Source organism: Sciurus vulgaris (assembly GCF_902686455.1).
Source record: "Sciurus vulgaris genome assembly, chromosome: 3".
NCBI lineage: Eukaryota > Metazoa > Chordata > Mammalia > Rodentia > Sciuridae > Sciurus > Sciurus vulgaris.
In genome coordinates, this window is record NC_136463.1 from 69,133,868 (window position 1) to 69,159,578 (window position 25,711).

General features: G+C 38.6%; 1 protein-coding gene across 1 annotated transcript in view; it reads right to left on the minus strand.

Annotated features, from left to right (window-relative positions):
* MYO1D (myosin ID) overlaps window positions 1-25,711 on the minus strand; it is a 323,486-nt gene that overhangs the window by 158,171 nt on the left and 139,604 nt on the right. The window contains exon 16 of the mRNA XM_079130441.1: window positions 17,234-17,441. Within this exon, the coding sequence (XP_078986567.1) occupies window positions 17,234-17,441 (208 nt within the window). The remainder of the gene's footprint in view (window positions 1-17,233; window positions 17,442-25,711) is intronic.

Genomic DNA, 25,711 nt, shown 5'->3' on the forward strand with positions numbered 1-25,711 from the left:
TATAAACAAAGCCCCCTGCAACCCCCAAAGAATGATTCATCAGTTCTGCTTCAGTTATAATGGGTATGTGTGCACAAGTGCGCAGATATTTCCAGAATTAACAATGTGATTAAAAAGGAACCACACTGGATATCTTATTTTGTAATATATATTTTTCGCTTACCTCTAACATGAACAATACTGATGTTATTAAATTCTTTTACACTGTTACTGTTAATGGTTTCAGAGTTTTCTATTATATAGATGTGTCATAATGTATACAACTCATTTCTTAACATTAAAGATTCTTCACTATTTTCCAACTAGAATACCCATGGACAGCAAATACAGAGAAATATTACAAAGAAAATTCTTACAAATAGATTTTTACATAAATTCTTGAGAATTTCCTTAGTATTGATTTCTAGAACTGTAACTACTAGATAACAGGCAAACACAATTTCTAGATTTTTTTTTTGGAAATGCATTGCCAAACTACCCTCCAGAATTTCTCACCTGTTGTGTACACATCCTCAGCAATATAGATATCTTTAAAAAAAATCAGAATAATTGATAAGTAAAAATTTGGTTCCTATTTTCCTTCTTTTGTGGACCTATCACCCCTATTTTTACTCAAATTTCTAATGAAGTATGTCATTCTTTGGAGGGACCCCTTGTATGTTAAAGGTATTTATTTTCTGCACTTGCTTAATGCCACTACAGGTCTCCTCAATTAAGAGAAACCAGATGTATGCAATAAATCATGACACATTTCTCAGAACATGTTTAATATTACATAAACTTTTTCTTTGGGTAGCAAAAGTTGATAGTCCAGCCCAAGCAAAATGTGCTTAAATGCACCATCTTAAAAAATACAAAAAATTTCTGATACACTTAGATTTCTTGGTACTAGTTACATGTATTTGCTATAGTAAGAAAAAGAAGATAAACCTATCTCTGTAGCCCTCACACTTAAAACCACATCTCTTCTATTACATACCTCGGTTATTGAATTAAATTTTCTTAGTGTAACAAAATATGTGACAAAATTTTGTACTTTAGAAAATCCTTTTCTTTTTCAGAAAAGTCAGTTTCATCAACCTTGATCTTAGGGATATACTTGGTAGAGCACTTGCCTAATAAGTGAGGCCCTGGTTTTCATCCCTAACACTGCAAAACAAAATTAAAAAATCACAAATCAACAGCCACAGCAGTAACAAAAACCACAAACAAAGCAAAAAATAAATAAATAAATAAAAAATAAAAAATAAAAAGAAGAAAGAAAAGCAACAACTTTTCTTTTATGGTGATATTTATGTTAAATACCAGTGTTTTCGCTAAGCAGTACATGGCCATTACAATGGTTTGATCTGTGCTTTTAATATTTTTACCTAATTATTTCCAAAAGGACTAGAAGGGACATAAAACAAAATTTACACAGGTAACTAAATTACCATAGTAAGTATAAAGTAAGGACAGCAGGCGACGGAGGCAAGGGTGCAGCTAGGAAAGGGAAACTGTCATATTGGAAATCCCAAAGTAAGGATGGCTCCTGGATTGGATTACAATTCTGAGCTGGAGCTTCCTGGCAGCTACAATAAATAAGAAACAAGTTGCAAGGATTTCATGATTTAATAGGCATATTTAGTAAGTTTAGTAATTAATGTAAATTCTCCCTGCATCCAAATATGTTCTTTTTATTTTTAAACAATAATTTCTGTTGAGGATGAAGTGAAAGTGAATTGCTCAGCAGCGATTCAATGGGGTGTTATTTGGCTTGGCACTGTGCATCTTCGGCTACTATTGTGATAGCGTCTTCCTCCAGACACACTTTTGATTATACGCATCTTACCTGCTCGATCTTTTTCATTTGAGTCTAGGAGAGCGCTTCTCACTGAATTGTCCAGAAGTTTTGTAATTTAGTGTAAACATCTATTTGCTGAATCACTTCCTTTTCACTAATTAATTCCTTACAAAGAGTCAATCTCTTGAGCTTGTAGCAATTAAAAAAGAAACATGAAGTAAAAATGTAGCTGTGTTTTTTCTTCCCTTCTTTTCCCTGCCACCACCTACAGAGGCCAGAAAGTGTAGTCATGGAGACAACAGCTGTTGGGTTATGAGTGACAGGCCTCCAGAGAGAAGGGTTTGGAAAGGAAACATCTCAAGTAAAAAAAAAAAAAAAAAAAAAGAGGTGAGGGAGAAACCAGTGCTGGCCGTTCTACTAAATAAAGGAGGTTCAACTGAAAGGTATATTTGAGTAAACAAAGGATAAAAGCAACATTCCCTCTTCTTTCATCTAACAGAAAATGTTTTCCTTCCAAAGTCGAACAGATTTCTTTAAAGTAAATCTCAAGCATATGTACATATCTTGGCATAATTACATTTTAAAATTGGGATTCACACTGATGCACCAAATTGGTTGCCTTAGTAATGAGATATCACCCAGGCAACGGATTTGCTGCTCTTTCAGGAGAGCAAATCATCTGCTTCCAACTCGAGGGGGAGTGGGCTGGGGAAGGGTGGCAGTGGGTACTTACTGGCAGCATCCAAGAGGAGATACATAAGAAACAAATTATTTTTGACATGTCACCATTATTTTCTAAATATGCTTTTATCTTTTTATTCACTGATTGGGTGGGAGAAGGAAAAAAGGAGGTGGTGGGTGAGAGAGGCGGGGAAGAATGTTCCGTTGTTAAATTTTTTCTGATGCGTTTTTATCATTCTAAAAGGGCTTTACATTTCTCAGTGTGCAAATATTTAAATGGGTCAGTTATTGGCTTGTATTGTAAATCAACAGATGATTTCTTCATAATAGTAAAATCAATAACTTGTACACAGTAACGTTACTTGAATAGCATGGCTGAGTAATAAACGTAGGGGTAAGGCTTCAATGTTCAGTGAAAACGAATCTCCTGGGTTTCTTCATTAACTATATTCTTCCCCATGCCTGTTCTCACTTCTGTGATTTATCATAAATGCTCAACATGCTTTTGCTGGAGGATTCCAGGCCCTGGGTTTTCTTCTATATGCTGTATCCTGGTCAATTTTAACAGGATCGCCTAATTGTCAGACTAATGGAGCACTTTGCAGTCCTTGTTTGGTTGAATGTTCTGGAATCTGCTACTTCCTTTGCTTCCCTCACTCGCACATCCAACTGCTTGCTCGCCATCATCACTGGCATTTTGTCCGCACCTTGACTACACCATGACCCACACCATTCCTGTCCCCCAAGGATGCTCTTCACCTTATACCTCCATCTCAGTTAGTGACACTAGCTACTCAGAGCCCTGTGCTGGAAACCTGGGAGCCACTGATTCCTGCCTTTCATCAGCCCCTCACCCACACGTCTGTCATGGTCTGCTAATTTAACTTCTACCTATTTCTCAAATTTCTCCCCATCTCAACTCCAACTGCTGCCCTTCACTAACTTCCCTTAAATTACAGCCACAGGCTCTTAATTGGCCATCCTGCTTCCAGGCTTGTTGACCTCTAATCTCCCCTTGACACTGATCTATTTAAAACTACAAAACTGACCACATCACTTGCCTCTTAAATTTTCCACAGAAAAGGGGTGGAGGTGTAGCTCAGTGCTAGGGAATCTGCCACTATGTAGGCACACCACATATGTACATTTTCATGAATATTTATGTTTTCTGATACACATATTCATTCCCTACACAAGAGTACCATAGAGAAAGAAGGCAGGAAAACAGCAGATAGGTTACCTGAAAGCCCTCCTGCTTCTAAAAATGTAACAGACATAGCTGAACTTGCAAGAAAGAAAAGGTTATACTCAAGGGTCAACAGTAGACTGGTCACAATTAAAAAGTTTGACAATTCAAATAATATTAAGAACCTTTGTACAGTACTGGATATGTGTAAACTGGTACAATTATTCTGAAAAGCAATTGAGTAATCTTCAGTGAACTCGAATGTATGGATCCTATAATTGGGCATTTGCATCAGTTCTCAAAGTGTGGTCTGGGCAACCCTGAGCACTGCTGAGATTTTTCTTTTAAGGGAGCCACCAAAATCAAAACAAATTTCCTAAGAACAGCAGGTTATTTGCTTTTTAAACTCTTTTCCTCTCACAAGTCTGCTGTGGACTTTTCTGGAGACTGTATCACAGGCAGTGATATAATCATTCAGATTAGCCAATACAATATGTGCTTGCATATTCTTACATTTTACAGAATCTTCTAAGGGGAATGTTTTGGTTCCTCAAAATTTGGGAACAGCTGCTCCACAGAGACTTATTCACTGCAGGCAAAAGAAAACGTACAAAAATGTTCACTGTAGCATTTTGGAACGACAAAAAATTTAAAAACAAAGTGACTGATATTAGGAAAGTAAATAATTTTTTTTCCTGTACTACATATTGAAACCAGGGGCCTTTCACCACTGAAATATATCCTCAGCCCTTAAAAAAATTTTTTTTTGTTTTTGAGACAGGGTCTCCCTAAATTGCTAAGGTTGGGCTCAAACTTATGACCCTCCTGCCTTAGCCTCCTGAGTCACTGGGATTACCGGTGTATACCACTATACCTGGCATAAATTTGATAATAAAATAACACTAGTATGAAAAAGCAAATTATTGCTTATGAACCTACAGAAATTTTAGGCATTTGTTATGGAAATGCTGAGTGAAAAAAAAATAGGCTATGGAAGACCATGTAGAATAGAATGTGGAGAAAGAACATTATAAGCCGTGACAAAAAAGTACAACCAAATCAGAGACTGCCAGACTCAATTAACAACTATTAATGAGGAGTCTTGGCAGAATGGGTGTTTGGGGGCCCAAGTCCTTTGAGAAGACAAGTCCTGAGGCAGCTCTTTATATCTTCTTAGTAAATATTTATCTACCTATTATTTTTAAAAATTATTTATTTTTTTAACAGACTGCATTTTGATTTATTGTGCACAAATGGGGTATATCATTTCATTTCTATGGTTGTACACGATGTAGATTCATACCATTCATGTAATCATACATGTACATAGGGTAATGATGTCTGTCTCATTCCACCTTTTTTCATACATCCCTTCCCTCTCATTTCCTTCTACATAATCCAAAGTTCCTCCATTCTTCTCTCACCCCCTACCCTCCCACCCCCACTACATATCATCTTCCACTTATCAGGGAAAACATTTGGCCTCTGGTTTTTGAGATTGGCTTATTTCACTTAGCATGTTTATCTACCTATTATAAAATTCCAGTTGAACCTAGATTTAATTGTCCTATTTTAAAAAAATATTTTTTAGTCATAGATGGACACAATACCTTTATTTAATTTGTTTATTTTTATGTGGTGCTAAGGATTGAACCCAGTGCCTAACACATGCTAGGCAAGTGCTCTACCACTGAGCCACACCCCAGTCCTAATTCTGTCCTTTTAAGTGGCACTGCTACCATGGAGGTCTGCTTACTAGTTTTGCATTGTGATGTTTGTAAGAAGGGCAAGATCCTGTGACACTGGAAAAGGTGCATTAGTAATGCTGAGGATTAGGATAGTCAATGTTGGTTATATAGAAAAAGTCTGCAAATATTTGTAGAAAATATTCTTTTCTATATTTGTCATAGGAAATGTTTTTACCCATTACTTTTATAAAGTGACAATTAACCCACTGTAACACCAATGATCCAGCTCTAATCAATTTGTATAAATGGTTCATAAACTACAGATTAAGCTCTGTTCTCTCTGTATTTTTTTCTTCTTTTTTGCAGTACTGGAGATTGAACCCAGGGATGCTCTACTGCTGAGCTACATCCCCACAGTTCTCTTTATTTTTCACTTTGAGACAGGGTCTTGCTAAGTTGCACAGACTGCCCCGAGTTGTGATTCTCCTGTCTCAGCCTCCTGAGTAGCTGGGATTACAGGCATGTGCCACTGCACTGGGCTCTTCCTGTAAATGTATTGTCAAGTACAACATGACAAGAGAGTTAAGATTCTGAAGTTTTTGGCACTTCTTTTTCTAGAAAGTTTTCTCTTCCCAGCTCAGCTAGGAGTCTCTCTGCTGAGCTCACAAAGCAGTGACTGCCTACCTCAGAGCATCATAATTATTCCATCTTGCTGGTTTGAGAGCTAACACATCTCCCTCCTAACTGGGTTGTTGGCTTCTTCTGGGTGGACCCTGACCTTGTAATACTTCACTGTAATAATTCAGTGTCCCCATTCAGTAATAATGAACAAATCCATGTTTATTATTCATTTAAAAATGCATATGAGGCTGGGTATGGTGGCACACACCTATAATCCCAGCTAATCAGGAGGCTGAGGCAGGAGGATGGCAAGTAGGATAACAAGTTCAAGGTCAGCGTCAGCAACTTAGCAAGTCCCTGTCTCAAAATAAATAAAAAGGACTGGGGATGTGTGGCTCAGTGGTAGAGCACCCCAGGTTTGATCCCCAGGACTGAAAAAGATAAAATACATGTGAGCACTTTTTCTAGTAGGACACATATTGCAATGTTGTAAAGGACACACCTCCTGTCTGCTTCTTCTCACAGCCACTGAAATAACATAGACAATGGCCACCATCTGATCAAAGGTACACTTATTTCCTTTAGCACTCAGTGGGAATGAACTGGCACTGTGACAACTCCCTTTCCTGTAATTCAGCTTATGCTTGGTCAGGTGGCACCCACCTTACCCAACCTACACATGACTTGAAAGTCACTTTTAGCAAAGCAAATGGAAATCTCTTCTCCAGGAGCATGCATTCTCAGTAAAAAGTTGAGTGTGGCTGACCGTTTTTCATTGCTGTGCACATGTCAAGAGCTGATTCACGCTTTGAACATCAGTGTTTTCTTCCAACTGTATGAAAAATATCTCCTACTCTGCTTGTTTGACAGTAATGGACTCAGACATCATTAGATGTCTACCATGGCTGTTTCATAAAGGTATTTGTCAGCTCTCAGCCTGAGTCCTCTCTGAGCATGATGCTGTTATCACCTTTGTGGCCAGAGTGTGAGTCATACCTGTTCTTCCTCTAAGGAGGGTTTCCTGAGTGGTGCACTGTGGCTCAGGGGTCAAGGGTGTGTGTGGGAGGCAGGACTGTCAGGTTTAGACCCTGGTTCTGGCATCATCTGTGTGTGACTCTGTCTCGTTACTTAACTGCCATGACCCTAGTTCCCTTTGCTATTGAATGGAAATAATAACAGACAATGGCACCCAAGGTTCGTCCCATGATTTAGATGACATATGTGAAGTAACCAGAATGAGGTTTGTCACTCAGTGAATATGAGCTCTCACTTTAGATTTTTTTGCTTTTTGGTTTGAGAGCAAAAGTAATTGATTTTAAATGAGAAGTAATTATTCTGTTTTTAGTTTACAAAATAAAACGTTGACTGGTTTCACACAGAAGTTGCTGTGCTATATTTGAAAATGGTGTGAAAGCTTCATACCTCTACTAGACAAAGTTTCACAATAAACAATACATTTGGGAATAGGAGCCAATGAATGACAAAACTAATAAAATCTAATTTTTAGATAATGATTCTCTTCACATTTTTGGCTAGTTTATAAAATTAAGGTCTTTATAATAACCTTTCAGATTACTTACAATTAAGTTATTATATTTTCTCAGTTTCAGAATTTACTACTTTCATTATAGATCTATGCTCTAATGAGCCACTTTTAATCCCTCATGAGCTCCTTCTTATGATTGGGGCTATAATATAATCCAGTAATAAGAATGTAATGTGCAAATTTTAAAAATAAATAACGAGAACATACAAATAATGTTAATTGTTAATTAAAGTAAAGCAACCAAGGCCATCCTTGTGATACATGAGCCGCCTTTAAAATAAACAATTTTAAAGAACAAAAGGATATGTCAAAGAAAATCATGGTTAATAATATTAATTAACATCAAGTTTCTGAAATGCACAGTCCAACTGAGGTGTGTGACAGATGACAGGAGCCCTGCTCTGGTGTGTAGCCTACACTGTGATGAGGACCAGTGTGTTCCTTTCTCAGCAGAGCAGCAGCTATCCCTGGCCATCTGTGAGGAGATGGTGCCTAGTCAGCTGGGAACAATGAATAGGCTGTGCATTAAATGATGATAAGGAATTATTAATTTTATATGGCACAATAATGGTTTGAAGTCCTTCTCAACAGGATTATATAGTTATCTGTAGAAATATATATCTATCTGTAGAAATTAAACATCAGATTTCCTTTTAAAAAACTAACCAAAACAAACACAATAAACATGCATAAGAATGGCGAAATGTTGTTAATCCTTGAATCTGGGTGATGGGAACATGGGGATTAATGATATTATTTTTTTTCTACTTATATAAATATTCACAATTTTCATAATAAAAATGTTCAATGAAGAAAATACATTATCTTCCTCATGATACTCACAAAATGACTATATACCATGCCTCAAAGTAACCTTAAGAAAGGACCATGTATTAGTTTTCTGTCACTATAATGAAATACTTGAGATGATCCATTTATAAGAAAAGGTTTATTCTGCCTCACAGTTATGGAGGTTCTGGCTCATGAACATTTGATTCCATTATTTTGGGCCTGTTGCAAGAAAGCACATCATGGTGGGACCTCATGGTGGAGCAAAACCACTCACCCTGTCAGCCAGGAAAAGAGAAAGAAGGGGCCAGGGTCCTACATTTCCTCCAATGATGTAAGGACCTCCCACTAGGCTCAGCCTTTCAAATGTTCCACCATCTCCAGTAGTGCCACTCTGGAGAACTGATGAAAGTTAGGTGTTTGAAACTACAGCTGTAAGCAAGGAGTTGCTAAGCGAGGAGTCAAGTATACTGTCAGTTCAGCAGCAAACACAGGAGCTGAGTTGAAGTGAATGATGATTGTTACTTTGTGGTGAGATAAATCCATCCAAGTTAACTTTTTGTTTTAGCATTTTTTTCCCTTCAACTTGGGCCTTTCTGTTTTTTTTTTTTTTTTTGATCTTATTTATCTCCTTGTGTTAAATTCTCAGAAAAATAGAATGCATTTTTTTTTTTTTGCATTTTTGGGGAAATCCTAAAAGAAGACTATAGTTTGAACTTTTAACTACTAGTTAATGATGAGCTGATCTTTAATGAAAATATTGCACCACATACATCACCAAGAGTCATGGTTCTCTGATATTGTGTCCAACTAGTCTAAAATATTTTGTTGCTTTGGAAGAAGAATGGGATAGGGAAACGCTCAAAAAACTTCCTTCAGAGACTTCTTAGAATTTAGAATATTCTCATTCTAAGGAAGCATAGGCCAAGATCAAAACTGTCAAATAAGATTAGTTACTAAGGGTAAATCCTCAAAGGGAGTTGGGAAACTATTGAGGAAGTTTATCTTTTGTGTGGCCATTAACAACAAATCTGGATAGGTTGACAGGCTGGAAGAGTGTTTCTTGACTACCTACAAGACAAACAGGCATCTTTGTGGACTATTTTTACCTGGGGGGAGTTAGCCTGCTACAGTTCGAATGTTAAGTATCCCCGCAGGTCCGTGAGTTAATTAAAAGGCTTGTTCTTCAGAGTGGCACTATGGGAAGTGGTGGAACCTTTGAAAGATGGTGGGACCTTTGGGCCTAATGGCAGGTTCTTATGTCATTGGGGGTGTGCCCTTGAAGGGAACTGTAGGACCTTGGCCTCCTTTCTCTTCTCCTGGCTCATAAGTCCTGCCATGATGTGTGTTCTTTCTACGGGCCCCAAATAATGGGGCCAATTGTTCATGAAATGGAACCTCGAAAGCTCTGAGCCAAAATAAACTTTTTCTTCTAAGTGGATTATCTCAGGTACTTCATTTTGGTGATGGAAAACTGACTAATGCATAGTCCTTTCTTAAAGAGCATCTATAATTGACTATTGAGATCTTAACTGGTCATCATGTCATGTACTTGGACCATTTTGGACCACATAGTTTTGATTACAGCTCTGAGAATGTAATTATCCTTTATAATGGTGTAGATGAGAGGCCAAGGCCCTTCCTGTGTCATATATTGAAGACTACTAAACGTGACTTTAAAAAAATTTAATGTTGTATAGATGAGTATACTACAACTGAGACTTTTCATAAAATGCATCTTTCAATATTCAGGTAAAACATTCAGGTTTTAGGTCATTCAGAATGAGTGTACTTCAGTGAGACAAGCTCTTTCATGCATTAGTTGATGGGAACATAAATTGGTACAATCTTTCTGGGGTCCATTTGAAAGTGGATATAAAAATATCTCCAAAGTGCACATATTTTAAACTAACAGTTTCATTTCTGAAAATTTATTCCAAGAAAATATGCAAGGATATGTATAAATGCCTAATAGTAATAGCTGTATTGGTTATAACAAGAACAGCTAACATTTACTGCACTCTGAGTACGGGCCAGGTACTGCTCTAGGTAAACAGAGGTTTCTCTTCTTCAGTCTTTCTTTGTGATTATGCAGTTTATCCCTTTAAATAGAGATGTGCACTGTAATGAGGCCTTTAAAAGCAAAGCCCTGGAAATTCCTACAGTTCTAGTAGAGCAGACTGGTTGAGGAAACTCTAGCAAGTCATATGAAGGTCCAGGCCAGCTATTACAGGTAAGTCATGTGTTTACCCATAAAAGACACAACCCCAAGCCTACACAACAGTGATATGATAATGATTTAAATTCTTGTTTAGTATAAAATTATATTTAAAATAAAAATTATATTTCTCATTTCTACATGAACTTGTACTGTCATTAATTTTGTATTACAAAACCAATAAAAGTCTTTGAAGTCTAGATTTGTAAAACATGGTATTTCTAATAATTTCACAAACTTCCTACAATATCAGCCCTGACCAAATAAATAAAAGGAAACAGGATGCACTAAACAGATTACCTACAACTCTTGATACTGAGTAGGTATAGTTTAAATGACAGTGGAGAACTATACTTGTTTTTATGAATTGGAAAATAATGGTTTCTCTTCTTCAGTCTTTCTTTGTGATTATGCAGTTTATCCCTTTAAGAAAAACCAGTTTTGGAGGTTCTGCTTTTAGTCAACATTTCTGATCCTGCGTCTTATAATCTGCCATTAAATCTCCAATAAGGTCCAGAAAAGGTATGCAAATACACTGAAAGCTGGGTTCCCAGATACAAAAATCTATTATGTACTATTTTAAACAGAGAGTGATATTGGTATAGGAATACATTGTTGGATACAACAATGAGTCCTGGAACAGACTCACAATATATATGCAAGATTAACATTAGACAAAGGTGAAATTTCAAGTTATTGGAAAAAAGAGAAATTTTTAATTAGATAACATTTAAAGAGTTAGTTATTCACCTGAAAAAAATGGAGTTGGATCCCTGTATCACACCATGTACCCCAATAAATTACAGATTCATAAATTTTTTTGTAGACATCCAAAATACTTAGACATTTCATTATATTTATAGTGAAAAACTTTACACAGAAGAGTATACCATGAATAGTCAAATGACAAACCACTCTATTGAACTAATTGCAATATACAAAATTAATACATAGATATACAAAGAGTTCCCAAAATTCATAGGAAAAAGACAGACAATCCAGAGAGAAAAATGGATCAAAGATATGAATAAACCAACAATAGGAGGCACAATCCAAAAGGCCAATAAGCACACCCTCTCTAGTGGTCATGGAAATAAAAATTTAAAGTAGATATAAGATACCATTTGTCACTGATCAGAATGGGAAAAATTCAAAGGCCTGGAAACTAAGAGAAAAGAGTGTTTGCTTATATTGTGTGCGGGAAGATGTGAATCGTTATGATTAAAAACACATGTACCCTTCAACTCCATAAGGATGCCTCTGGGAATGTGGTGCATAGAAATGAAGGCCCTGGCTGGAAGGTTCTATGGATGAGGAGGTCTATGGGAGCACTGTGGGGGTACCCAGAAAGGAGTTAACATTGCAGGTCTGAGGCTGCCATTTTTAGACAGGCCTGCTCAAGTGGCTGGTATCTGGGAGAAGCTGGAAAATGGCTCCCTACATGGATGTAATATGTTTCCCAAATGACAACAGTGGCTGCCTGTGCTTAAAATGCTTGTATAAACAATACAGTTGGTGCTGAGTGCCTGACTTCCTTCTGGGAGTCTGGAATTTTGATGGGTGCCAGGTAGAGGGTGCCTACATTACCAGCCCCCAATGGAAACACTGAGCACTGTGTCTAATATGTTTTCCTGGCTCGTGCAGTCCCCACTGGCTTGTGGCTCCTGTGCAGTTCCATAGGAGGGAACTCTTGGCAGCTTGCTCCTGGTTTCCTTGGGACACCAGGTGCCTTTTCCCTTTGCTGATTTTGCTTTGTATTCTTTGGCTGCAATAAACTTTACTCATCAGTACAACTTTATGCTGGGTTTGTGAGTTCTTCTAGTGAATCGCTGAAACTGGGGGAGGTTCTGGAGACCCCTGACACAGCAGGTGGGAAGAGATGTGGGCAGAGGAAGAAAATGTGCAGGAAAAAAGAGAGTAATAGAATACTGTAGAAAAAGAGAATGATGATCATAAGAAAATCATCACAGGAACTGTGATCTCATTTTTATTATAATATGTATGCTTATATATATGCCCCGAAAGGTGTCAGAAAGTATGGTGGGGCTGGGGTGTAGCTAAATGGTAGAGTGCTTGCCCTGCATGGTAGGTTCAAACCCCAGAACTGGGCAGGGGGCAATAGGGGTGGGGAGTGGTCACCACAATGTTAAGATAAGACATTCCATGATATGGAATTTTAGATGATCTTTCACCTTCCCCCTTATATTTTTTTGTATAGTTTGAGTTTGTGTGTGTATGTGCAGGGAGTGGGGTACGAGGGATTGAACCCAGGGCCTGGCCCATACCACGCAAACACTCTACCACTAAGCCCCAGCCCCAGCCCCAGCCCTGAATTTGTTTTTACAATGAGTGTACTTTATTTATATAATCAGAAGAAAGATAGAGCCATTTTTATTTAAGAAGGAAATAAAAATAAATTGTTGGAGATTCTTGCTTTAAACAGCAGCTCCCACCAAGTGTGGTGGTGCACATCCATAATTCCAGCAACTCAGGAGGCTGAGGTGGGAAGACTGCAAGGTCAAGGTTAACTGAGGCAACTTAGCAAGACTCTGCCTCAAAGGGAAAAAAAAAAAAAAAAGGTTTGGGGATGCAGTTCAGTGGTAGAGTAGCCCTGAGTTCAATCCTGAGTACCACAAACAAAAAAAAGCAACAATAAAAAAAAAAAAAAAAAAAAAACGCAAATAAAAACTTCCCACCAGCTCTTGATGTTGATTCCCTTTCTTAACTTCCTACTCAAGTTCTGTGAGGATACAGAATAAGGAAGAAACACACATGACAGGTTAGGTGACAGAGAACCTGTTCCCAGAAGCTGGGAGAAATTTCATGACTTGTGGAGTTGGTCTAAAAAATCAGTAGATTGCATATATCATGCTCTAGAATGCCTGAGACCAGGGAGGGAGACCCTATTCCCTACTCCACTGCCTTATGATTGAGAAACGTGAGACCTATCTGCCACAGAAGATGGGACAGCTTTCCCTCCATTGCATGGCCAATGGTTTATGAAGCAGCTGTCCCTTCTCTTTTCAAATCTCTGTTTCCTAGCTAGAGAGTATAATTTCTCACTGGAAAGCAAATGGAGGCAGGGATAGGTAATGGCATGCTGCATTTCTAGAAGCCAAGGGCCAGCAGAGGGCTGAGAGAGGCAGAGGCAGAGCCCGAGTAGCTGCGTACATGTCTTTTCATGTCTGAGCTGGGCTGTGGGCTGGAAGGGGAGGGGCAGACCCCATCCCTGCCCAGCAGAGATGTAACAGATAGACGTCTGTGGCACACTGGCCACTGTGAAAGGGGTGGACAAACTGCCACTCTATGTTTGAAAAGAGGATTCTACTAGACACCAAGCAGACAGGGAGTGAGTTCCACAGAGGGTGACTACCTGGTTCATTATCCATACTGGGACACTTTCAAGAGTTCCTGGGATACTGTTAACAGCTACAGTGTGTGACAGTCACCAACCAGGGCTATCCTAAGCAAACTGAGAGGAAAGATCAACTGGTTTATGGCCTGAATCTGAGCTCAAATCAATGTCTTAGGTAGGTTCAAAGAAAGAATAACAGTATCAAATCTGAAAAACAACAAAACCATCCCAAGTAAGCACTGAAAATCAAGGGAAAGGACAAGGTAGAGGAACAGATGCATAAAAATATTTCACTGTGTCAGACAAAAAACAGACCCAACTTGCAAATTCACAAACATTCTCAAGAAAGAAAACAAAATGGAAAAAAAAGCAATATAAAAATGCAATTAATAGAAGAAAACTGGGAATGACACAGAATTTAGTATTTCAGTCCAAAAATTATTCGGAGTTAAAGGCAAAATAAGTGAAAATAGAGCAACACTTAGAAATACCTTGGCAACTGGAAGAGAAGAGACAAGATTTATTATTTGCATGTGAATTAATTATTTATCCAGGAAAACTAATATCAACAAATACAAACCAAGAAAGGTTTTATTCTGGATACAGATAAACCAACATAAGCCAAAATTATTTCACTGTACCAACAATGTCATGCAGAAAGTATAATATATACTTAATAAATAAATAGTTAAAGCAGGGCGCAGTGGTGCATGCCTGTAATCTCAGCAGCTTGGGAGGCTGAGACAGGAGGATCACGAGTTCAAAGCCAGCCTCAGCAATGGTGAGGTGCTAAGCAACTCAGTGAGACCCTGTCTCTAAATAAAATACAAAATAGGACTGGGGATGTGGTTCAGTGGTAAAGTACCCCTGAGTTCAATCCCTGGTACCAAAAAAAAAACCAAAAGTTAATGTCCAGGAATTAGTCACAAATTCATAAGACCTCTCTCAATCTAAAAGTCAAGGAAGATAATTTAAATATACTTGTTTTGTATTCTAAATAAGATGATTTGATATTGTAAAAATGTTAATCCTTTCCAGTGTATCTATAAATTCAAGACAAACCTAAAAAAGATTATTGTTGCATTTAATGAACTTCTTTATAAACATTAAAATTTATATTGCAGGATAAAGGTCTATGTGTAGGTTAATCCATTTTAATAAAGAAAAGTAGAGAAGATGGATTTATCCTACCATACACTAAGGCATACTATGATAAAATATGTGGCATCAGTGCAAGGCAGGCAAATAGAAAAATAGAACAGAACAGAGCTCTCAGATTCTCTCTCTCTCCCCCCATATATATATATATATGAATATATAAATAAATGATAAAAGTGGCACAAAAAAAAAACCAGCAGTGAAATATGACAGATTGTCCAGTAGAGGAGAAGACTGGCTAACTATATGGAGGAAAATAAAATACTGTATTTCTATATGAAATCACATTTATACATAGATTGTGCATGGACTAAAAACTTAAATCTAAAAGGTAAAACCATACAGTTCAAAGAAAGAGTTTGATGATGTAAAAATTAAGGATTTGTTCAACAAAGCATATGATGGATAAAGTTCATTTGAATGCCTACAAGATAAGAGAACATATTTATAATGTTTCAAGTGAATATAAGTTAATATCTAGACTATTCAAGGAATTCCTGCTAATCTACAAGAAAATACCAACTCCAGTAGAAAAATGGGCAAAGGATACAAACAGGCAGTTTACAGGAAATCCCCAAAAGCGAACAATCATTTAATGGAAAAAATGCTCAAATTCAGTAGTAATCAGGGATAAACAAAATAAAATAATGAGATATCATTATACCAATTACCTGATACAATTCAGGTAGAAGTGTCACATTGGTAGGGATATGGGCACACAGTAACCCTTATAAGCAGTTGTTGGTTGTGTAAATTGGTAGTTATTCTGAAGAGGAACTGGGCACTAATGCTGGGTTCTCTTCAGCATGGGTTCTCCTCCTTTCTGTTTCCCAGCTGCCACAAGCTGAGCAGCTTCCTTCGCCATGCTTTTCCACCATGATGTTCACCTCAGGCCCAGAGCAATGCATTTGGCCAACTCTGGACTAAGAACTAGAAGTCATAAACCAAATTAAACTTTTCCTCCTCTAAATTGTTCTTGTCAGGTATTTTGGTTACAGCAACACAAAGCTGATTAACACATACACATGTAGAATTTTCTGCATTAAAATAGTTCACACAGAAGTCATAATGAAGGGTACAGAGCAATAAAAAGAATGAATACATGAACAAAATAGGAAGGGGACCTTGCACAGCTCAATGACAACAAGTGCAAATTCATAAAGTGAGGTTAAGTCCCGGGGGTGGGGGCAGTGATGGGTGAGGGAAGTGGTCACACACGTTGGCAAAATTTCTGAATTACAAGATAAAAAAATATTCTTTAAGAACTAAAATCGGCACACTATAGCGATACAGCTACTTCAATGTTTACAAAAGCACAATTCATAATAGACAAATTATGGAATCAACCCAGATGCCTGTCAACAGATGAATGGATCAAGAAAATGTGGAACATACACACAACGGAGTTGCATTCATCCATAAAGAAGAATAAAATAATGGCATTTGCTGGTTAATGGATGGAAATGGAGAAAATCATGCTAAGTAAAGTAAGCCAGACTCAGAAAATCAAGGGTTGAATGTCTCATCTCATATCTGGAAGCAAGAGCAAAATAAAAGAAGGCAGTGGGGGAGGGGATAGGATATCACAAAGATACAGGGACGATCAATGGAGTAGAAGGAGAATGAGAGGGAGGAAGGAAAGAAGGGAAAGGGGAAGAAATATGGAAGGAATTTAACAAAATCGTTATGTACATATACAAACATACCAGAGGGAATTTCACCTTATGTATATATAGAAAGTACCAATCAGAAATAAATAAAAGAGTGAATGGAAGAAAATAAAGAAGGGAAAAAGGGGGAGGGAGGCAGGAGAAGTGGGGCAGGGGACTGAAATCAAATTCCATGCATGTATGATTTTGTTTGAATGAACCCAAATACTGTGTATAAATATAATGCTCTAATAAAAAAATCCTTTAAGCAATGAAGCTGAATGAAAAAACATAGTTAACCACAAAAGACAAAAAGCAGATGGTACAGCTCTCTCTCCAACTCTAAATCCCACAAGTCAAAAATTCTTCAGTTTTAATGATAAATTTGGGTAGCCGAGTAAGTTTTCCACATGTGAAGGCAACCAACATTCCAAGATATGCACAGCCATGCAAACTGCTCCATCCACGCACATTTCTTGAATTAGAGAAAACATTTAGTGGATTTTCTAAAAAACAATAAAAGCAAACACTCACCCTTACATAAAAAATATAAAATTACCTTTTGTAGAAAGAGAACGATCCGCACGAGCATCTGGGCACGAAGTTCCTCCAAGGTAAACAACGTCCGGGGTGTTCGAATGAAAATCTTAGTCTTCCCATAAGCCACATCATCCTGAAAACCACATCTTTCTATCAGTTTCTTAACAGCCTCTTTGTCTGAAGGAAGGTCATGGTTGGGCCAGGTGAATTCAGAGATCATCTTGTACCTGGGTGGAAAAAAGAGTAAGAGAGGGGAGAAAAACCATGTGGTCATCTCGACAGGAAAACTTCAATAAAATTCAAGATGCTTTGTAGAAGACAAAACAAAGCCTTCTTAGCAAACTGTTAACAAAAGGGAATTTTATTAGCCTGCTAAGAGATGTTCCAAAAAGAGTCTTCAATAAAATAAAACACTGCTTCCTAATAACAACTCACGCCAAGCTGGAGATAGGAAGGATTTTCTTAATGCAATAAAGGCTATTTACCCCAAATTTATAACAAATATTGTTTTAAAAGGGCAAACTAGGACACATTCTCTTCACCCACAGATGCAGGGCAAGGGTGCTTCTACCATGGGGTCTACTCAACACTGTTCTGGAGGTCTAACTGGCATAGCGAGACCAACAAGCAAACTGGCACTATTTAGAAACTTTTTATAAACAGTACAACTCTTTAAAGGAAATCAAGAGATCCTGAGACAAACTCTTATAACTAAAAGAAAATTAAGCAGTGTTGCTGTATGCATCGATGTACAAAGTAACTACGTTTCTGTACACGAATTACTAACAGCTCCTTCACATGGGCCGCTCACCACATGGCAGTTTGCTTCTTGAGTGTGTGAGCGGGAAGTCATGGAGTCAGGATCTCCTGCAGCCTGTACTCACAGGTGACATCCCAACACTTTTACCACGTTCCATTTTGTTAGAAGCAATCACTAGGTCCAGCCTACACTCAAGGGTATCTCAGGGCATGGAAACCAGGAGGCACCTTAGAATTCTGCCCGTCATGCAAACTTGATTAATATGTGCAGTCAAGTTATTTTTTTTCTTGTATTGCACCTCAAATATTAAGTTATTGTGAGAAAGGCTTTCTTCACACTCAGGCTATAGAGTAATTTACTGATGTTTGCTTCTAGTACTTGAATGTTTTCAATTTTTTTATGTTTAGATCTCTGATCTGTTTTGGGTTTATCTTAGTAGATAGTGTGAGGTATAAGTCAAATTTTATTTTTTGATAAAAAGTCACCCAGCTAATGCAATACCATTTAAAAGTCCATTTTTTCCCCTGTGATTTCATTTGCTATCTTTATCACATATTAAATGGTCATATGTGCTTCAGTTTATTTCTAGACTTTCTGATCTGCTTCATTGCTGTCTGTCCATCTGTGCATTGAAACCACATGATTTTAATCATACAGGCTACGAGTATAGTGTAAGTTTCTGTTTTTAAAGGTATTTCTAGCTATTCTAACATGCTTATTTTTCATATGAGCTTCAGAATCAGGTTTTATAGTTCCAGGAAAAAGTCAGAATCCAGCAAATAAAGTTAGAAAACCAAACCCCCAAGTCCCCTTGATAATAGTTTTATGAATTCACATGTTGAATTTATATATGGTGTTGAGTTGTTCTATCCAAGAGAAAAGCATGTCTTCCTACTGGTTCAAGTCTAGTTTTGTGCTTTTTCAAGAGTCTTTTTAAAGTTCTCCTCATGGGGCTTTTCACATTTCTAGTTGAGATGACAGGTATCATAAGGAGCATCTGACAGAGTTATTTTACCCGGCTTGTGACCTCTCTCTGTCTTCTTGGCGTCTGCCACAGAGCACTCTCCTTGGTTTCCTTGGTATCTGGGTATTCCTCCTCAGTCTCGCTTTCTTGCAACTCTAGCTACTACTGTACCCCTAAGTAGTGGAGTGTCCCAGGGCTCAGCACAGCCTCTAAGTACACTCTCCCACATCGCCTCATCCAGCCCACTGGATTTAATAGTATGTAAAATGTAAAACATAAATATGTAAATATTTTAATATGTAAATTGTAAAATATATTTTTCAATCCATGAATGTATCATTCCCAGGACTTCCCTTAGTTCTAAGCTTCAGCCTCCTGAATCCAGTGCCTGTACAGGTTTGAAAGGCATCTGAAATTCCTCTTTCAATCTTTCTTGCCTCAATCCATTTAGTTACTATAGTCGTGATCCTGGGAATATTTTTTTTATCCCTTTTCTAACATTATTTCTAAACTATCATCAAATCTGACTGATTCGACCTCCAAAATATATTTAAAATCCAACAATTCTCTTTATCTTCACTGCTGTAAACCTAATCCAAGCCTGCTTCTAGCTTACTATGAAAGACTCTTAGGTTGTTTTCCACTTCCTTTCCAATCCATTCTGGGTACATCAGCCGCAGTGTTTTCCTAAGTAGCCTTAAATCACTTGTACTCTACTGCTCCGCTCCTCCTCATATCCTTCTGACCCTGGGCTCTGTTAGGGCTTGCACGTGGCTGACCCCTGGCCTTAGTCTGCACATACTGTGTGGAAGGCATGCTGCCCAGGCCATGGGAGGGGAGGCCACTCCTCCTCATCCCTGTCTTTCTTGATCCCCCATGTCAACACTGCCCACCCCAACAGCTTCTCCAAGGCAACTTGCTTTGAGTTGTCTCTCCCTAGACCACTCATCAAAACTTGTGATCATATGGATTTGTGGGCTTATCTGTTAAATGCCATGAAGACAGAGGTTGTTTTCCACTACATGCCTTCTATCTGTCAGGTGGCCTGACATACTATGAGGCTGTAGGTATTTGTGGAATAAATGAAGGAAGGTGTTTAAAAGTCTACTCACTTTGTTACATAGAGACAGAAATCAAAGTCAAATGAAAGAGTTTTAAAATGAAGATAGGAAATGCCAGTCTCACGTGGAAAAAAAAAAAAAAGGAGGGTCAAATCAGAAACCTCTTGGCTTCGTTATTAAATTGGAGTAAGGGCCCATCCACATTGGGCCCTCGCTGGGGTAGCGATGGTGAGTGTCTGCAGTCCTGGGCACACTGCAGAAGCTGGAGGCAGTGCTGCTGCCCCACTGCTCCGCTCACAAGGCAGGGTCCAGGCACTCTGCCTTCCTTCCTGCCGGCGGAGGCCCTGACCCCAGTTCTCTAGCAAATCAACGTCCTGAACTTGCTAATGAAAAAGCTGAACTCAACGACTTCCTGACAACTTGTCTGACCTCCCTGAAGGACTTGAGCAGCTTTTAAGGTTATCAGTATGCTTAAAATCCTTCTCTCTTTATTCAATAGAAGCAATGAAAATAGTGACAAGTGAAAATTTAGGTCCAAGCCTAGGATGTTTACCAAAAAACCTTCAAAATCTTAAAGCAAAAATTGATTGTAGAAAATATTACTTTTATCTCTCATTATCACTGGAAATAATAGTCCAATATATCACACACCTTCTAACTATCCCATGTTCCACTGCTAATTAGTGCAACCAGTCGGACGATAAAATGACAATTTGTCAATTTGAAAAAATTCATTTTACATGAAGCAGAAGATAAACCCAGTCTGCAGAATAAGAAGAGGTTCCTTTCCTAGAAGCACAGCCTATCATCTTATCCAGCACTTTCCCTAGATGATTCTAGAGAGGTATTTATCTCAACTTAAATAACCATCTATTGTGTAGTATAGACTTCTGTCTGTGCAAAAGTTCTGTCTTTGAAAACAGTTAAGTTCAATGTTTAACATGTTTATCATGATTAGTGCTGTGTCTCAATTTTTATATTTTCTATTGGTGAACTTTCTTGTTATTGTAATCCCTTAGATAAGACTTAGCTGTCTTTATTCCATTTTTATTTTTTCCTTCAATTTGAAAGATATATATTCAACTATGAGGCTTTTTTTTTTTTTTTTTTTTTTTTTTTTTTGGTACTAAGGATTGAACCCAGGGCCTCACACTTACTAGGCAGTGATAGGCCTCCACTGCCCCCACTGAGCTACATTTCCATCTCTAAATAACTGTTAAAGATCATAGGCTCAGAGTCATTTGCTGGTTCAAATGTGGCTCCCATGCTACTTAGCTACCTGGCCTGAGGCAAGTTACTTGTCCTTTTGGTGCCTCAGTTTCCTCATCTACATACATGGAAGGCAAAGTACCCTCCTCCTGTGACTGTCAATGTCAGTGACTTATTACATTTAGAGTATGTCAAAGGATGCCTGGTTCACAGAGTAAACATTTCAAAATATGAGTGACTATTATTACAATTCTCTTGAAAATTCAAGACATAAATTATCTGCATTATCTATGTCCTCATAAATAGGACAAAAATCTTTACTCATTGCTATTTCTCACTCTTATTTAATTTTAGTCCAAGGTTATTACTAAAGACTCCCCCCTCCCCTTACAATACTTTTGTAGATTTAACAAAAAAATTGCTGATTTATTTATTCTATACTGCCTTTTTGCATTCCATGCTTTCCTTCTCCATTCATCTTTCTTTCTGCTAAAGTACATACTTTGAAAGATTTTCCAGAGAGGGTCTATGAATAATAAACTTTCTGTATGTGTCAGAAAATGTTTTTTTTATTTTACTCACAATCTTGAAAGGCAACTTGGCACGGATCCTCTAAACATGAACTTCATTTCCTTCACATGAAGATATGGCCCCTTTGTTTACTTGATCCAGTGTTGCTAATGAGGCTTATGTCTTTCAGTTCAGGTAGTGTCCCAGCCACTGTCTGAAAAGTGCTTCTCCCCCAACCCCTCTGTTCTTTCCTGGTGGGTGGGTTCTGCCTCCCCTGTCACTGTGGAGGAGGCTACTTGTCTTGGCCACTAAGGCAACTTCCTGGTGCTGTAGCTACTGTAAACCAATGACAGGGCCAGACAGATGTGAGTGGGGGAACATGAGGTTATGGGACTACAATGGGCCCACTATGCTGACCCCCACGTGCTTTCACTCTTGAGGAACAATTTATCTGCAGCCCTGCCTGACTTAAGTGGACAGGATATGTTACAGTCCTCAGCAAACTACCTGTCGTCTGCAGGAGACATGCAGACCCTAAATTCCGATAAGAAGAACACAAGTTACCTTTAAGAGGGAGACTTTTGTGACCCTTACACAGACCAGATCCAAATCTCAGGTAGAAAAGAATAATTCCCCAACCATAAAATCTTAAGAACAGGTTCCAATTAGCATGGGCCAAAGTAACCTACAGTTGTCATGGCAATGGGGACTTGAAGGTTTATTGTTATTCTGCTGTCAGTCAAAAGTCAAGAGATGGACCTGGGCAGGATTCTCTGAAAACTTCCCTGGAACCCCAATAAAACTGGAGGATAGGAGAGGCACATTGTCCCTCTTCTGAGAGGACCGACCTCTCCCTGGAGAGTGTCCCCTTTCCTATCCCTTTTAATAAACTCATGTCTGTTACTCTGATGGACATGTCTGAAATCTTTCTGACTTGATCACAAGAATTGGGGCTTGAAGGGGGGGATCTTCATGCTGTCTCAGTTTTCCAGAAGGCCCCAGTCCTGTAACAACAACTGGATTTTAAAATGGCAGATAAAAGTTCACAACCCATCCTTGCTTACAACTGAGATGTTGGGTTGTTTGAGTCTTCATGACTGTGGCATGTCCTGTTTCTGAGTGTTCACATCCTTAAAGTTTACTGAGAATTCCTCTTCTTGATTTCATAGCTTCACTGTGCATGTACTTAATTTTAAATATATATGTTTTGAATTTTGGGGATGCTGTGGTGTGGGAATGGGATATTTAAGCTTGTATGGCAAAGACCATCCATATCTAAAATTCATAGTTTCTTTTTAATCATTCCATTCTATTTTATATGAGTATTAGAAAACATATTTTAATCCTTATACCATGTTTTGCATGTCAAAAACAGACACACCAATACCTTTTGATTTCAAAGTTAAATAAGTCCAACAAGAGATTAAAGGTCAGTAATAACGTGCACTTGGAAAATTCCTTGCCCCTCTGAATCAAGACTCGTGTTGCTCACTTCAACTACTTGCATGACTTCCACTTTATCTCATGGAAACACATTTTCTGTTCAGCCCCAACCCAGAGTTATCCATTCCCGTACTATTCATTCTCATATTTAACTTCTGCTGATTTTCTGCAGGTGACAACACAAAAAACAAATTCTATGTCTGATTAATTGCTAGAATTTTCTAAGCAACAACAATGAACTGGAAAGCTTTCTAATAATATAATTTGACACTGTTTGAAATCAAGACTCAGAATGAACATAGCATGCAAATTTTCTCTTGAGGTAGAAGTTTAGGAATGTCAAGAGGTCAAGTACAAGAAGAGTGCCCTCTGGAGCAGGAGAGGAATGAGTCATCATGTCCTGTTGGTGTTAAGCCCCATTATCATGACAGCTCCCGCCACAGGTTCTGTATTCAAATTAGACAAAAGTAAAGTAACCAGTGGGAACAAACGGAGCAAGGTCTTCAATCAGGTCTATGCAGACAAGGGGGCCCAAGAGCAGCTCAGCCCATAAGAAAGACTTGCCCAGACATGTAGCCCTGAGCCACTAGCGATCAGCCCATTCCACTTTACTTCAGTAAGCATCATTTGCAACACATCTATGCTCTGCCTGTTACTTCTCTGTGTCTTGTTCAATTCTTTGTCTGGGATGCCACGAACCTGGACTCCATTGGTGTCACTGCTACACAGCCTCAATAGAAAAGAAAAATCAACTTTAAAGATCTATGTGATTTCTACAGGAAAAATTGGTCAGTTTTGAGTGTAACCTTTCAATTAATGTAAAATTAAATTTCACTTTTCCAGACTAATATGTTAGAAACTTTTATTCATTCCAAGCAAGAATATTCTGTGCAATCTCTTGCTGAATGCTTATGGAGAAAATCTGACAAGGCTAGCCAGTCTCATCTTATCGATTGATTGTACCAGGGATTGAACCCAGGGGTGCTTAACACTGAGTCACATCTCCGGTTCTTTTTATGTTTTATTTAGAGACAGGGTCTTGCTGAGTTGCTTAGGGCCTCGCTAAGTTGCTGAGGCTGGCTTTGAAATTGCATTCCTCCTGCCTCAGCCTCCTGAGTAGCTGGGATTACAGGTGTGTGCCAAGGCACCAGCTTCATCTTAGGTTTACAAACTTGAGTCTCAAATGGGTGCTCTGCTCTCCTTGATGGCAATCCTGTTAAACAAACCTATGTTTTCTCACTCTCCAAAATGAGCAGTCTCATTTCCCCTTAAGCCTCCTATGTGCTGCCTCTCCTAACCATCATGCTCAGCTCATGATGTCGCTGCACACTTCCCTGAGAAAACAGAAATGATCTGACAGGAGCATCTTTGTATTTGCCAAAGCTCTGAGCTTCTTGCACCTGTGTGTGTTCCTATTCTTATTTTCTATTGCTGTGGGTGAAGAGCCCCTGCTCCTAGGCTGACAAATCTTCCACTTATGTCTGGGATTTGGCCCCTTCTTATGTCTCAAGGATTTACTCCAATTATCTCCCTCTTCTTCATGGGTTTTCCCTGTTCTGAATCACACCCACCTGCAGAGAAACATTTTCTAGTACCTCCTGACCTCACATCCTTATCCAGCTCGTGCTTCCATTTTCCTCTGCTCCCAGGCATAGCAAAACTTTTTGAGTTGTTTTAGGCATCTGACTCTGCATGTCTCTCTCCTGTCCTGCTCAAATCAGGCTCCACCCACTTTCTTCTTTGACCTCTAGGGTGCCAAATCTAGTGTAAACTTCTTGTTATTTGGTTGCATGGCAATATTTGAGGCGGTTTCTTCTTGCAAAACCACCTTCTCCTGTCTGTGACACAGCCCTCTTCTGGTTTTCCATCTCCCTCGAGGGTTGCTGCTTCTCTTCTCTTTGTTGGTTCCTTTGTGTCAGACCACCAATCTAAACACTGTCACACACCTCCTCCTCTTCTCTACCCGGTCCCAAGCCTTTACATGTAATCTGCATCCTAATGACTCCCCAGATCTCTTGCAGACTGGCTTCTTTTCAGAACTCCAGGTGCACAAACCCAACCACTTAGTCAACATTCCCACCTAGATATTGAGTAGGCATTTCAAAGTTAACATAGTCAAGAGAATAATCTTGATTCTTTCCTTGCTTCTCTTCCATGTCCTCTCTTCAAACTTCTTTTACCCACTTTATCTCAGTAAAGGATATCATGCCTTCCTAGATGCTCAAACTCAAATCCACTGGTCACTATTCATCTCTACATCTGTCTCATCATAACCAATCCATTCCTGAGCAAGTCTTCTCAATTTTATCTGCCCCCCGCACATTCTGGACCTATGACATTCATATCTGCAACGATGCCTGGTTGAAGGTGTTATGTCTAAGCCATCTTTCTCCTACTCCTGGTATAGCATTCCTAAGCATCGCCGTGCTTTTTGTTTATACAGTAGACACAGTGATCCCTTGAAGACATCCATGACTGTGTCACTCCAGGCTTCAGAGTCACCAGTGGTTTGCTACCACACCTCGCCAAAGTCTATATGGTTCAGTCTGT